General features: G+C 41.4%; 1 protein-coding gene across 4 annotated transcripts in view; it reads left to right on the top strand.

Moving 5' to 3' along the window:
- The window catches only part of RELN (reelin), a 651,259-nt gene that overhangs the window by 350,647 nt on the left and 283,558 nt on the right, over positions 1-17,054 (top strand). For all 4 annotated transcript variants that reach the window (XM_077471873.1, XM_077471875.1, XM_077471874.1 and 1 more), the window contains exon 19: positions 4,227-4,388. In XM_077471873.1, the coding sequence (XP_077327999.1) occupies positions 4,227-4,388 (162 nt within the window). The remainder of the gene's footprint in view (positions 1-4,226; positions 4,389-17,054) is intronic.

The following is a 17,054-nucleotide window of genomic DNA, read 5'->3' as shown; positions in this document are numbered from 1 at the left end:
GCTCAGTTCACACAGGGGCGACACGACTTCAGGACAACTTTGTGAGGCAACTTGGAGACGACTTGAACACGACTTTTAGACACGACCTGGGGCGACTTACAAGTCGCCCCAGGCCAGGCGACTTTTGCCGTGGCCAATCAGAGAATGAGCTCTGAAGGGGGAACTCCACGGCAAGGCGTGGGTTCCCCCTCCGAGAGCATACCAGGCCCTCAGGTCTGGTATGGATTCCAAGGGGAACCCCCTACGCCGAAAAAATGGCGTGGGGGTCCCCCCCAGATCCACACCAGACCCTTATCCGAGCACGCTACCCGGCCGACCAGGAAAGGGGGTGGGGACGAGCGGGCGCCCCCCCTCCTGAGCCGTACCAGGCCGTGGTGTGCCCTCAACATGGGGCGGTGCCTTGGGGGAGGGGGGCATGCGGCCCCCCACCCCAAAGCACCTTGTCCCTATGTTGATGAGGACAAGGGCCTCTTCCCGACAACCCTGGCCGTTGGTTGTCGGGGTCTGCGGGCGGGGGGCTTATCGGAATCCGGGAGCCCCCTTTAATAAGGGGGCCCCCAGATACCGACCCCCCACCCTATGTGAATGAGTATGGGGTACAATGTACCCCTACCCATTCACCTGTAAAATATAGTACAAAAAAAAACACAACACACAAGATAAAATAGTTTATTGCACAGCTCCAGGGGTCTTCCGTCTTCGGGGGTCTTCTCGCCGGACGCTTTCTTCCTCGCCGCCGCCCTCTTCTTCCAACTTCGGGGGTCTTGTCCCCCTCTTCGGTTCGCCGCTGCCGCCTTCCGTGTCGGATTGAAGTAGTACAGGAACTTCTTTTGAAGTCGGAGCGACTTCAGTAGCGTGCATTAAGACGGCTCTCATTCACTTACATTGATTTTTAAATGTTGTCCGACCTGAGGCGACTAGGGGCGACCTGAAGTCGGATCTGAGCCGCCCCTGTGTGAACCGAGCCTTACACTTGGCTCCTTGCATTGTTTATTAAATAAGCCTGACACCAGCTAATAACAGTTTGAGTTTAATGTAAATATGAATTTAAGGAAGGAAAACCATTGTCTGTTCCAGTAATCTAGAGATGCTAACAGCTTAGGGAGGTCATGACTGATGAAGTGGAACCTAACCACCTGTTCTTTCTGCAGGAGTTCTGATGGGTTTTACTAATGAGATGATTGGCTTCATTTCATTTGCTAAGCCTGATTGTTTTCACAGTTAAAAAAAAAAAAAAACTAATTTCTACAGGTTCAGTTCACTAAGATGGATTTGTTATGTTAACCTTATTATTTTATCTCATGATAATTTTCTCCTAAAAGGGTTCAGCTCACAAACATAAATATCATTTAAGTTTGGATTTATCACATGAAATTTGCATTCAGCTGTTGAAAGCTTTCATTTTTCATAAGCCATTATTTTGCCACAACTTTTTCCTTCTATCACTAGCTGAAAACTCAATTATCACCAGTATTTTAAAGGGTCAGAAACCCAAATAGCAGGAGGAAATATCTTAAGAGTTCCCTAAATGGCCTGGTGATCCTGTCAGCAGCTTTAACTTCTTTGATCTTCACAACAAGAAGACCAGGTTACTTACCTAATTTCTCGTTATCATGCCATCCAGCACTTCTCTTGGCTCCCATAGTGATCATCACTGTCAATATACCAGGAGTCTACAGAGTGTTGTGTAGAGTAGACACTTTACCCCTCAGCCATCAGAGCTGGGGTAAGAAGAGGGGATCAAAGCTTAATTGTCCACTAATAAAATAAGGAAAATAAGGTATTTGCAGCCATAAACTACAAAGCTTGTTAAAGCAATAGGTAAGCTTTGCCACTAGGTTTTTCATATAGCTTGATTTTTTATCTACTTTATGGAGTGATAATCTTTTCAATAATCTTTGGGAATTTACTTTTACTGTCTGAATACTGCACAAATTGCTAAGATAATGCACATTCAGAAAATATCTGTATGTGCTAAATTCATCTGGTCTATGCAGTATTAACCTAAAGTGGTTGTAAACCCTTACATATACCCACTGAAGTGACAAGCTTCGAGTTATACACAGAAATGAAACAAATCCCCCTACATAAATTGTTTATCTTTATTATTATTATTATTATTATTTATTGTTATTGCCCTCTCTTCTTTACAGCTTTCTAATACACAAAGATCAAAGGCCCTTTCTCAGCTCTAGCAGGCACGAGGTGGAGATTTGATATTACACAGTGCAGGGAGCTGAGTGTAATCTGAGACTTGAGTGGAGGGGATAGACACACACCCCCTCTGCAGAGTCTCTTCAGGAAACACCATCTTATGGAGGGGAGGGTGGGGCCATTTCCCAAGATTCTGTGTTGTTGAGAGAAGTTGCAGAAGGTCCTTTTGCAGATAGCAAAGAGAAGAGAGATCTGACAGAAACCACACTCTTTGGATTGAAGCTAGTATACACCATAGAGTTGTTTGCTGTTCATTTTTCATTTCAGAGGTACAGTATACAATCACTTTAAGTGAAATGAAAAATCCACATTTGACTGTAAAAAAAGCAAGGAGCACACAGTATTAAAAATTGAATAAAAAGGTGTAGCGCTAAAAAAACTTAAAAAAATCCTCCTGCACATCAATCCACTCCACAGAGATTTATACTGATACTCTTCATATTAAGCAAAGGAACTCAGAGACCGCTTCCATTCATTTAAGATTTCAACATATAAACTCCAGCATCCATGTTAATATAAAAGAAAAGACCACTCATTGTGCAGCATCCAAGCAATCAATTAATTTAGATAAAAGAAAGGGCTTGTATACTCACATGTTTAAAATGACTGGCAAGCATATGGTAACGACTATCGTTTTCAACTGACAAGATGGCCGCCGTGTCCTAGTCGGCGTCCTACGTCACACGTCCTTAGCTCCACCCAACATTTCGTCATGAAGATGCATCATTAAAAATACCTCTTTAGTGAAAATACCTCTGTGTGTGTTTTCCAGGACAAGGTGTTTTAATGAGTTTCATCAGTTTAGGGTAGTCAGATCCCTTAACCACTTGACCTCTGGAAGGTTTTACCCCCTTCAGGACCAGACCATTTTTTTGCTATTTAGCAAAAAATACTTTGACTGGCAATTGCTCTGTCATGCAACACTGTACTCAAATGACATTTATATAATTTTTTCACACAAATGGAGCTTTCTTTTGGTGGTATTTGATCACTACTGTTTTTCTTTTTTTTTTTATTATATAAATGAAAAAGACAGAACGTTTTAAAATTTTTTTTTATATTTTCTACTTTCTGTTATAAAACATATCCATTAATACATTTCAAAATCTAATTTCTTCATAAATGTAGGCCAAAGTGTCTCTAACGTGTATTTTTACAAGCATCAAATAAATCACAATAAGTGTATATTAATTGGTTTGTGTGAAAGTTATAGCGTCTACAATCTGGAATATACTGTATAATGTAATTTACACAGCTATGATGCTATAATGGCAGTATTTAGCAACTTATAGTGGGACTGTGGTAGTGTGGTGGGCAATCTGGTGCTAAAAGACCCTCGCTGGGAGGTACACTAATTGACTAAATGACACTGAAATCAATAGTGACACTAATAAAGTGATCAGATATAACATTTAACACTGTATTAATGACACTGGCTGGGAAGGGGTTTACATCAAGGGGTTAACTATGTGCCTAACAAATGTCTGTAATATGTGCTTTTTTTATTAATAGATTTGGCTGTTTTATCTCCCTGCTTTACAGGGAGAAGAAACAGCCAGCTTGCTGATCTGTGTACAGAGCCCTGTGTGCTTGTAAACTTATAGCCAATCAGCAGGTTTCAGCCATAAATCATTGTCTAGGACCTGCTGACAAAATCCCGATATAGCCAAAAGCCAGTGCCCTGTTCGAAATGGGTGCATGAATGTACTGTGGCCGACCGGCAAGCAGTTATAAATGATTGCTGATTGTTATGGGATGCCACCATTTATAAATTGTTATTAGCAGAATACAAGTTTAAAATTTGCACTTTGCAGATTTGATCGTTGTAAAATTTGCAGTCTTATAAAGATGATTATGTTCAGTAAAGATACGTGTATTTGAAAATATAAAAGTAAATAGCTGCCTAGTGTAAACATAATTTAGTTTTGATTTTAATCATTATAAAGAGATCTCTAAACAAACTGCAAGCTTGGCATTTTAATCATTAAAGTGCTTATGCATTTTATCCACAGGTTTCTGCAATTTACTTTAAGGATTGGTAGTAAATCTGTCCTGAGTACATGCAAAGCTCCTGACAAGCCAGGAGAAGGTGTTTTACTCCACTACTCCTATGACAATGGAATTACATGGAAACTGATGGAACACTATCCCTATCTTAACTACCACGAGCCAAGGTATGTAGAGAGCATTTGTGTCCAAAGTGATGTATGCAGCTGTTAGAAGGATCTGCTATTTATTGCCTTGACACTTGATAGCAGGAGCACAGGAAGCATTCAATTACCAGTTTCAAGTAGTGTATGTTGCAGCTGGTACATTTTGAACCCGAAATGTGCAATATAAAGCAATAACTAGTAAATTGATACAAATAAAAATATGATTTTTGCAATGCAACAGGGTTAACAGGAGTTGTAATGTACTGCCATGCCATGGCCAAGCACTGAAATATAAATTTTAACTTTTAACATAAGAAACGTTTTTAATAAATGTTATAATAACAATTAATAATAAATTATTATTTCATTTATTAAGGGAAAAAAGCTGTTCAACTTGCCTGGCCCTATGTGAAAAAGTAATTGCCCCCCCCCCCATGCTGAATCATGAATGAACTGTGATTAACCACAATTTTTTGAAAAGCTGAGTTAAATTTCACTTGCCACACCCAGGCCTGATTACTGCCAGACCTGTTGACTCAAGAAATCACATAAATGAAAGCTGTCTGACAAAGTGAAGCACACTAACAGATCGCAAAAAGCCACACATCATGCCACAATCTAAAAAAAATTACATAAAATTACACAATAACAGATTACAAACAAAGTAATGTACATGTATCGGTCTAAGAAGGGTTTCAAAGCCTTTTATAAGGCATTGTAACTCCAGTGAACCATGGGGAAAGCCATTATCCACAAATGGAGATAACGTGGAACAGTGGTGAACCTACCCAGGAGTGGTCGGACTTCAAAAATGACTCCCAAGAGCATGGCAACGACTCATCCAGTAGGTCATAAAAGAACCCAGAACAACATCTAAAGAACTGCAGGCCTCACTTGCCTCAGATAAGATCAGTGTTCATGATTCAACAATAACAAAGAGAATAAAATGGCATCCATGGCAGAGTTCCAAAGCCACTGCTGACCAAAAAGAACACAGGATTATTTCACATTTACCAAAAAAAATCTTGATTATCCCCAAGAATGTGGACTGATGAGACAAAAATTTAACTTTTTGGAAAGTGTGCGTCCTGTTCAGTGGCTGGTGCTCAAATTTTTTTTTGGGGGGGGGGGGGGGCGTAAACAAACTGAAAAAAACTCCCATCAATTGCAGCCTCACTGTACCATCAAACGCACCCACTGTGCCGATCAATTGCCACCACTGTTCCTATCAAATGCAACTACTGTGCCATCAAACACAGCCTCTGTGCCCATGAAACGCTGCCACTGTGCCCATAAAATGCCATCACTGTGCCCATAAAATGCCATCACTGTGCCCATCAAACGCAGCCACTGTGCCCATCAAACGGTCCCACTGTGCCCATCAAACGCAACCACTGTGCCATCAAATGCCACCACTGTGCCCATCAAACACAGCCACTGTGCCCATCAAACGCTCCCACTCTGCCCATCAAACGCTCCCACTCTGCCCATCAAACGCTCCCACTCTGCCCATCAAATACTCCCACTGCACCATCAAATGCTCCCACTGTGCCCTTTGAATGCTGCCACTGTGCTGTCTGCGCCAGCCTGCCGTTTGCCTGCCACTTACCCTGTCTTGGTGGGGCAGTGGGTTACAGTGACAAGCGGTTTCCTCCATGTCCCAAAATACCCTGCCGCTTTAATTCAGGTGCCCGAAAACAGGTCGGGCGCCTGAATAGGGGGTGGCAGCGCGGCCATAGATAGATTCATGCAATGGTGATAGAGGGGTGGCTGGAGAGAGGGGGCGGTGCCCGTGTGCCCTTATGGACACACCGCCACTGGTCCCGTTGCATCTGGCATAAAACTAATACAGCATTTCATAACAAGAACATCATACCAACAGTCAGACATGGTGGTGATAGCATGATTATCTGGGGCTGTTTTGCAGCTTCAGGACCTGGATGGCTTACCATAATTGATGGAACCATGAAATCTGAGCTCTACCAGAAAATCCTAAAGGAGAATGTCCCGCCATCAGTTCGTGGCCTCAAGCTCAAGTGCACTTGGGTTATGCAGCAGGAAAATGATCCGAAACACAACGGCAAGTCCACCTCCAAATGGTTCAAACAAAGCAAAATGTAGGTTTTGGAGTGGCCCAGTCAAAGCCCGGACTTAAATCTAATTGAGATGATGTATCATGTGACCTTACACAGGCCGCTCATGCTGGAAAACCCTCCAATGTGGCTGAATTAAAACAATTCTGCAAAGAAGAGTAGGCCAAAATTGCTCCAAAGCAATGTGAAAGACTCATTGCCAGTTATCGCAAACACTTGATTGCAGTTGTTGCCGCCAAGGGTGGCACAACCAGTTATTAGGTTTAGGGGGCAATTACTTTTTCACATTAAGGCAGGCAGGTTTGGACAGTTTTTTTGCCTTAATACATGAAACCATCATTTAAAACTTGCATTTTGTATTTATGCGGTAAAGTGTATATGCCCACACGTGGGACTCTATAGTCATGTGGGCTGCACAGATAAAAAAGAGAAGGAAATGAACAGCATATAATGGATCTAAAGGTAGAACATGCTCAGTAGATGTGGCAACCGTTATGCCGCGTACACACGAGCGGACTTTTCAACATCCAAAGTCCGAAGGACTGAGTCCGTCAGACTATCCGATCGTGTGTGGGCTGCAACGGACTTTTGACTCGCCAAAGTCCGAAGGACTTTAGAATATGGAACATGCTTCAAATTTTTCCGAAGGAACTCCGCCGGACCCGGTCCCCTTCGAAAAATCCGCTCGTGTGTATGCTACTCCGACGGACTAAAACCGACGCTAGGGCAGCTATTGGCTACTGGCTATGAACTTCCTTATTCGAGCCGAGTCGTACGTCATCACGTTCGAATCCGTCGGAGTTTAGTGTGATCGTGTGTGGCCAAGTCCGCTCAGCCGAAAAGTCTGTCAGAACTCCGTCGGAATTCCAGCAGAACTCCGACGGAACTCCTTCGGAAGTCTGTCGGACATAAGTCCTCTCGTGTGTACGGGGCTTAAGTCTACACAATCTCAGGCTGCAGCAAGGACACAGACAAAGAAGGAGGGACAGTGAACAACAGAATCGACCAGGTTTTTTGCAGAATACAGAAAACAAATCCCATAGCGACTGAGTATAAACAGCATGTATTACAGCGTGCACTGACAGTTTTTATTAACGTGCGTTTATTGACACTTTCAATTTAGCATATATAGAAAGCTATAAAAAAACACAAATCTTGGGCAGTTGTACAACACACTCCTATCTGAATTGTTGACTTTAACTTCAAAACACAAAACAGTCACTGACACAACAGCTGGTACGGGAGTAAGGGTAGCCCAGCACAGTACACAGTAGTTTTTTTCTGGTTATAGATTATTAAATGTATAATATAAAAAACAAAGCATCTGCACTTGTATATTGACAAAATTAGGCCAATATTGAGGCAGCCACATCAATTATTAATGCCTAGACTTTTGTTTTGATCTTTTTCTCAAATTGCAGAGTATACTTGATCCCTGCAGATTTATGTACCCCCAAAAAAAACATTGTGGTGGATTTATTAAAGGTAAATTCGACTGTACACTTTGCAAATGCAGTTGTACTCCTTTTCCTCAGAGCTTGGTGAATGTGGTAAAGCTCTGCTGATATCCGTCATCCAATTATGTGTAAGCCAAAATGCAGGGGTTTTTTTGTATTGTGTTTTCTTGCACCTGATTGGGTACACTTTAAAAAGTGAAGCTTTACCACATTCACTAAGCTCTGAGGTGCAAATGAGTGAAAATGCATTTGCAAAGTGCACAGTCTATTTCCCTTTAGTAAATCCCCCCCCATTAACTTTAACAACTTGCCCTGCATTTTTAACCACTTGCTTACTGGGCACCTAAACCCCCCTCCTGCCCAGACCAATTTTCAGCTTTTAGTGCTGTCACTCTTTGAATGACAATTTGCGCGGTCATACAACACTGTACCCAAATTAAATTCTTTTGGTGGTATTTGATCACCTCTGGGTTTTTTTATTTTTTGTTAACATTTTTTTAAAAAGACAAAATTTAAAAACAAAATACAAAACAGTTTTATATTTTTTTAATACATTTTGCAAACAGGTAATTTTTCTCCTTCATTGATGTACGCCAGGGATCTGCAATTAGTGGACCTCCAGCTGTTGCAGAACTACAAATCCCATAAGGCATAACAAGACTCTGACAGCCACAAGCATGACACCCAGAGGCCAAGGCATGATGGGACTTGTAGTTTTGCAACAGCTGGAGGTCCCCTAATTGCAGATCCCTGATGTACGCTGATGAGGCTACACTGATGGGCACTGATAGGCTGCACTGATGGGCATCGATAGGCTGCATTGATGGGCACTGATGAGGCAACACTGATGGGAACTGATAAGGCAGCACTGGTGGGCACTGATGAGGTGGCACTGATAGGTGGCATTGTTGGGTACTGAGAGATGGCACTGATGGGCACTGATGGGTGGCAGGGATGGGCACTGATAGGGGGCAGTGATCTGCACTGGTAGCTGACACTGATAGGCAGCACTGCTAAGTGGCACTGATGAAGCACTAATTGGCACCACTGATGGGCATTGATAGGTGGCACTTGCGGGCATTGATAGGTGGCACTTATTGCTGGCACTTCTGTACTGGTGGGCGCTGATTCATGGCACTGTGGGCACTGATTCGTGGCACTGGCAGGCGGTACTGGTGGGCACATATAAGGACTCGCTTCTTCCTCTTCGGGACCAATGTCTCTTCAACAGAAGCCGGTGATCGCCTTTTTTTTCCCCCTCATGCTGTCAGCGCGAGAAGAAAAAAAACAATTACCGATCTTCAGTTTACATCACATGATCTGCTGTCATTGACTGACAGCTGATCAGGTGGTAAGTCGCGATCCCTTACTCCAATCAGGGGGGCGTGGCGAGCGTGTCCAGGGGAGGAAGTCTATTGACGGCCTCCCGGCAAAGCAGATTCGCGCTGTAGCTGTCATTCAGCTATAGCACGGATCTGAAGGGATAACATTTCCAAAGACAAGATGTTTGTTCTTCAGCTTTGATCCAATTACATTTTTGGTGAAGGCACATTTTCTATCTATACTTTTTAACACCATTCCATTTATACTTTGGAAAGCAGTATGAGTATGGTGTTTACATCAGATGGTTTAAAGCAAGGGTAGGCAGCCTTTCAGAGGTTGAGATCTATCTGGACAACATGGAAGAAATCAAAGATCCCCTGAGCAGTGGTAGTGCCCTTTAAAAAAAAAAACTGTCAAGCCTCTGCTTCACATTATTCCCCCCTCCCACAGTAATGTATTCTTCTCCCCCCACAGTAGTGCCCTTTGCCCCCCCCCCACAGTAGTGCCCTTTGCCCCCCCCCACAGTAGTGCCCTCTTCCTCCCCACAAAGTACCGTCCTCTCCCCTCATAGCAGTGTTCTGTGCCCCTTCACATTGCCCCCTCACTGTAGTGTTCTCTGCCCCTCTGTCCCCCTATAGCAGTATCTTCTGCCCTCTTCACATCACTCCCCCTCACTGTAGTGTCCTCTGCTCCGCCATAGCAGTGGCCTCTCTGTCCCCCCCACAGTATTGTCCTTTGCCCCCCTTTACATCATCCCCCCACAGTAATGCATTATGACCCACCCACAGTGGTGCCCTCTGCCTCCCCCACACAGGAGTGCCATTTGCCCCCCCCCCCCCACACAGTATTACCCTCACCCCCCCATAGCAATGTCCTTTGCCACCTTCCAAAGCAGTGTCTTCACATCACCCCTTCACATCACCCAACCAGTAGTGTCCTCTGTCCCAAATAGCAGTTTCCTCTGCCCCCACCCCCAGTAGTGTCCTCTGCCCCTCCCAGCAATATAAGTAGTACTCTCTCTCCTTACAATGGGTGTACCTGAGTGTGGGAGCTGCTGCAGGATAACTTTTCTTAATAACAAGCTGATGATTGGACTGCCCGGCGTTTTCGCAACCAATCACATGCTGGTTAACTTGAAGGCTGTGCTCCATGGACACACACAGTGCATCGTGGTCCAACTTCCTCCTCACAACATTTGATTGACAGCTGCTGCCCGAGTCCCTGTGTAAAGAGGAAAAGAGGAGAGAAGATATACAGCCATGCACCGCACTAGATCGATTGAGGATTTAGGAAGGTGGGGTAGGACAGCAAGCTGTAAAACTTTTTTTTACCTTAATGCAAGGTAAAACACTTTTGGCTTTAGAACCACTTTAATAAAGACAAGTTAATTCAAAGAATCAAAATTTTGAAGAAAGGTATTTCCAATGCCTCTCCAAATAGGGAGACAATGGGAGAGGGGGATTTTTAAGGGCCTAAGATAATTAGTGTGACAACATTTGAAATCACAAAATATTGTATTTATACAAAAAAGTTTAAAAACAGGAGGAGTATAATCTCCATAAAAGATAATGTATTCTAAACATATACATCTTATGGAACCGCCTGTGCTTGAGTAAATGACAAGAATTTAATGAATTGATGCATTTTGCCCAGAATGAGGGCTTCTTCAGGATATACTTTTCAGTATTTTTAGGACTTATGGCTGGTAAGCAATATAAACAGCATGTTAATTCTAGAAATACATACAGTAACGGCATATGATAAAAGTGTAATGTGTAAGCATGTTGTATCTTTAACCACTTAAGGACCAGGCCTCTTTTTCAGATTTGGCGTTTACATGTTTAAAACAGTTTTTTTTTTTTGCTAGAAAATTACTTGGAACCCTCAAACATTATATTTTGTTTTTTTTCTAACACCCTAGAGGATAAAATGGCGGTCATTGCAATACCTTTTTTCACACCGTATTTGCGCAGCAATCTTACAAGCGCACTTTTTTTGGAAAAAATTCACTTTTTTGAATAAAAAAATAAGACAACAGTAAAATTAGCCCTTTTTTTTATATTGTGAAAGATAATGTTACGCCGAGTAAATTGATACCCAACATGTCATGCTTCAAAATTGCGCCCGCTCGTGGAATGGCGTCAAACTTTTACCCTCAAAAATCTCCATAAGCGACATTTAAAAAATTCTCCAGGTTGCATGTTTTGCGTTACAGAGGAGGTCTAGGGCGATACCTCACATGTGTGGCCCGCCGTTTTCATATGCGGGCGCTACTCACGTATGCCTTCGCTTCTGTTCGTGAGCTCGTCGGGACGGGGGGGGTTACATTTTTTTTTTATTATTATTTATTTTACTTGATTTTATTTATTTTTACACTTTTTAGAAAAAAAATCAATGGATCACTTATATTCCTATTACAAGGAATGTAAATATCCCTTGTAATAGAAAAAAGCATGACAGGTCCTCTTAAATATGAGATCTGGGGTCAAAAAGTCCTCAGATCTCATATTTGGACTTAAATGCAATAAAAAAAAAAAGTCATTTTAAAAAATGACATTGAAAAAAATATACCTTTTAAGAGGTATGGGCGGAAGTGACGTTTTGACGTCGCTTCCGCCCTCCTATGGTATAGAGACGAGTGGGGGCCATCTTAGCCTCACTCGTCTCCATACCCGGCCATCGACAGGACCCGATCGCCTCCGCCCCTACCGACGGCTCCGGTAAGCGGCGGAAGGCGCGAGAGGGCGGCGGGAGGGGGGGGCACCTCTCCCGCTGCCGATAACGGTGATCTTGCAGCGAACCCGCTGCTGAGACCACTGTTATCGTACACAGGACCGCCTCCTGTAAAGAGGGATACCTCAGTTGTGGCAGCAGCTGCTGCCATTACCATAAAACCCCTCTTCAAAAAGAGGACGTATATTTACATGAGGCGGTCCTTAAGTGGTTAAGGAAAAGAAAAAAAACAAGCAAAACAACCTTTTGTTACTTATAAAATTGCAATAATTGTGAAATTGGTGAAAAAAAGGAGCTTTGAGAACTGAGCAGTTGTTGGTGTTTGATCGCTCAGTTCTCAGTGTTAGAGGCAGTGGGGGACAGATGCAGCATCGGAATAGTGCTGCATTCACCTAGGTAAGTATGAATCTGCAAAAAAAAAAAAGTCCATACTTCTCTTTTTAAGGAAATTAACTCTTCAGATTCTATTAAACATTAAAATATTGGTTTTTTGAACATTGATCCTTTTAAAAACATCCTTACCCAGGACTTCCTGCACTAAATTCTCTTTGGAAGGAAAAATTCAAATAGCTGTGATGTGTTTAGATGACCTGTACATTGATCCATACAAGTAAAATTGGTTTGCCTGTAAACTCAATATGTGTCTGGTATATGAACTGGTAGATGTTTCTACACCATAATCTAAAAACTATCCACAAAGTGTCAAATAAGTCTTTCAAAATAATTTTAAAGTACAGATGAGCCTGCTTGGGATTTATGTCCCGTAATGTAGAACACTAAGAAGATTCATTATGCGCTGCTCTCAACTCAACATCCATATATTTCACATAATGAAAAGGAGCGAGACATGCATTATGCATCATTCAGATCACACACGTCTGTGTTGTAGGCTGTGTTTGGTATTACAAAGTACTGTGGCCTTATTCATAAATCTGCTATCAATATGATGAAATTCCTAGACTGGAAGTCTGACATTTAATACTATAAGCTCATAGCCACACAGTTATTTGGGATATTATATCAAAAATAAAATCGTATTTCTCTTTCATTTGAGTGTTGTGTTCTCTTAATACTTAAATGGAAATTAAGTGGATGCAGCATTAAATTATTGACTTCTATTGTATCATAGAATGACTGTTTGTTTTAATCAGAGAAATATCAACTGCATTTTCAGTTTAACACTGCTAAAGTAGGAGACCTAGAAATATATGCAGATACTCCTTATTTAACGACTTTCCTGTTTAATGACCATTCGGACTTACAACCAGCTCTCCCGACCCGAGCGATGCACTGTACTTCATTGTATTGTACAGTACAGTACAGAAATGTTTGCTTATAGTTTTGTGTTCTGTACTTATGGAAATTAAAACATTATTGAGTTGGAGTTTTGTGTTTAGACCTTTGTTTCAGAATATAGTACAATAGTTAAGAATGCTTAAAATATTGATTACTTGTGGCTCCTCGTGACCAATTCGTTTAACAACCTGGTCGCTGGAACAGAACCTGGTCATTAAGTGAGGAGAGACTGGAACACATATAATCATCTTATGTTCACACTACTGTATGTATTATGCACTTTAAGAAGAGTACTTTAAGAATTGATTTTACTGACTGCAGCTTTATTCAGTTAACTATTAGACATGTGCGATTAGTTTTGTATAAATCAAAAATTCGTACGAATTTCTGGAAATTCGTACAAATCTGAAATACGAATTTTCGGATTTACGAATTTTTCAAATCCGAAATATGAATTTTTATGCATACAAATTCTGTACGAAATACGAAATGTTGTTTACGAATTTCGGATCAAAATTCATAACAAACATTCGTAATTGTTCCGAAAAGATTTTGGATTCGGATTTACGAATGTTTCAAATCCGAAATACGAATTTTTATGCATACAAATTCTGTATGAAATACGAAATGTTGTTTATGAATTTCGGATCAAAATTCATAACGAACATTCGTAATTGTTACGAAAAGTTAAACCTAAAAGTTAAAAACCCAGGAAGTCAGCACAGCAGAGGGATGGTGGGAGCTCCTCATAATGATAAATTCATCATAACGAAAATTCATAATTGTTACTAAAAGTTAACGAACCTAAAAGTTAAAAACCCAGGAAGTCAGCACAGCACATGGATGGTGGGAACCCCTCATAGTGATAAATTCATCATAACGAACATTCGTTATTTTTGTGAAAAGTTTACGAATCTAACGAAAATTTGTATTTTGTACGAATCACACAAATTACGAAATACAATTTTTTTTTAATACAAAATGTAACGTAACGAAATAAAACAATTTTTTTGATGGCGCCCATGTCTATTAACTATATGAAATATAAAGGAAAATAAAGGAAGGTACCTGCGCTGATAGTGACACCCCTGTTTTTGAATCAGAGGTAAATATTCAAATAATTAAATAAAATACGTTAATAAATGTGCAGCAATTCTTTGAACTCTTCTTTTACATATATAGATATCTATATAGATATCTATATCTATATATATATATATATATATATACTCAGTTGTGCTCATAAATTTACATACCCTGGCAGAATTTATGTTTTCTTGGCCATTTTTCAGAGAATATGAATGATAAAACAAACTTTTCTTTCACTCATGGTTAGTGTTTGGCTGAATCCATTTATTATCAATCAACAGTTTTTCCTAGTTTTAACTTATAATGACAACAGAAACTACCCAAATGACCCTGTTCAAAAGTTTACATACCCCATTTCCTTAATATCGTGTATTCCCCCGTTTAACATCAATAACCGCTTGAAGTCTTTTGTGGTATTTGTGGATGAGGCTCTTTATCTTCTCAGAGAGTAAAGCCGCCCATTCCTCATGGCAAAAAGCCTCTAGTTCCTGAAAATTCGTGGGCTGTCATGCAGTTCATCTGCATGTTTGAGATCTCCCCAGAGTGGCTCAATGATATTGAGGTCAGGAGACTGAGATGGCCACTACAGAATCTTCACTTTATTCTACTGTAGCCAATGACAGGTCGACTTGGCCTTGTGTTTTGGATCATTGTCATGTAGGAATGTCCAAGTATGTCCTATGCGCAGCTTCCTGGCTGATGAATGCAAATGTTCCTACAGTATTTTTTGATAACATACTGAATTCATCTTGCCAACAATTTTGACCAAATTTCCTGTGTCTTTGTAGATCACACATCCCCAAAACATCAGTAATCCATCCACCTCCATTTTCCCAGTAACAATGGTGTACTTTTCATCATAGGCGTTGTTGACTCCTCTCCAAATGTAGCGTTTATGGTTGTGGCCAAAAAGCTAAATTTTGGTCTCCAAATTACTTTGTGGCAGAAAGTTTGAGGCTTGTCTCTGTGCTGTTTGGCATATTGTAAGCGGCATACTTTGTGGCATTTGCGTAGTAATGGCTTTCTTCTGGCGACTCAACCATGCAGCACATCTTTCTTCAAGTGCCTCCTTATTGTGCATCTTGAAACAGCCACACCACATTTTTCAGAGAGTTCTGTATTTCACCTGAAGTTGTGGGTTTTTCTTTGCATCCCGAACAATTTTCCTGGCAGTTGTTTCTGAAATTTCAGTTGGTCGACCTGACCGTAGTCTGGTTTCAACAGAACCCCTCATTTTCCACTACTTGAGTAGAATTTGAACACTGTTGATTGGCATTTTCAGTTCCTTGGATATCTTTTTATATCCCTTTCCTGTTTTGTACAGTTCAACTACATTTTCCTGCAGATCCTTTGACAATTCTTTTGCTTTCCTCATGACTCAGAATCCAGACACATCAGTGCAGCACTGGATGAAAGATGCCACGGTCTGTCAGGAGTTCAGAAACTCATTGACCTTTTATACACACACACTAATCACAAGCAAACAGATCACAGGTGAGGATGGTTACCTTTAATAGCCATTCAAACCCCTTTGTGTCAACTTGTGTGCATGTTAGGCCAAAATCACCAGGGTATGTAAACTTTTGATCAGGGTCATTTGGGTAGTTTCTGTTGTCATTATGATTTAAAAAGAATAAACACAGTTGATTGATAATAAATGGCTTTAGTCAAACACTAACCATGAGTGAAAGAAATGTTTTTGTGTTGTCGTTCATATTTTATGGAAAATGGCCAAGAAATTCTGCCAGGGTATGTAAACGTATGAGTATAACTGTATATATAAATAAACACTTTGAAAACACATCAGATCTAAATGGGGGAAAATATCATGCTGGATATCTATACTACTGATATGGACTGGGTAATGAGTTAGGAACAAAAGGATGCCACATTGTTTGATGGAAATTAACATTTTCAACCTATAGAGGGCTAAATTCAAAGACACCCTGAAAATCAAAGTGAAAAAATGGTGCAGCAGGCTAGTCCATTTTGCTGAAATTTCATTGCAGCAACTCAAAATGGTACTCAGTAGTTTTGTTTGGCCCCCACGTGCTTGTATGCATGCCTGACAACATCGGGGCATGCTACTAATGAGAGAACGGATAGTGTCCTGGGATATTTCCTCCCAGATCTAGACCAGGGCATCATTGAGCTCCTGAACAGACTGAGGTGCAACCTGGCGGCACCGAATACACCAAATCATAATATCCCAGAGGTGTTCAGATTTAGGTCAGGAAAGCGTGGGGGCAATTCAGTGGTATAAATTCCTTCATCCTCCTGGAACTGACTGAATACTCTCACCACATGAGGCCAGGAGGAACCAGGACCCACTGCACCTGTGTAGGGTATGACAATGGGCCCAAGGATTTCATCCTGATACCTAATGGCAGTCAGGGTGCCATTTTCTAGCCTGTAGAGGTCTGTGCATCCCTCTATGGATATGCCTCCTTAGGCCATCACCGACCCACCACCAAACCGGTCATGCTGAACGTTGTTACAGGCAGCATAAAGTTCTCCACGGCTTCTTCAGACCCTTTCAGACATCTGTCACGTGCACATGGTGAGCCTGCGCATATCTGTGACAAGCGCAGGGTGCCAGTGGTGGACTTGGCAATTCTGGTGTTCAATGGGAAATGCAAATCAAACTCCATGGTGCCGGTCAGTAAGCACAGGGTCCACTAGAGGATGTCGGGCAC

Source organism: Lithobates pipiens, unplaced genomic scaffold, assembly GCF_037356315.1.
Source record: "Lithobates pipiens isolate NorthernLeopardFrog02 unplaced genomic scaffold, aLitPip1_a1.2 Scaffold_8, whole genome shotgun sequence".
In the NCBI taxonomy this organism is placed as follows: Eukaryota; Metazoa; Chordata; class Amphibia; order Anura; family Ranidae; genus Lithobates; species Lithobates pipiens.
Note: the sequence above shows the minus strand (reverse complement) of the source record. Positions and strands in the feature narration are given on the sequence as shown.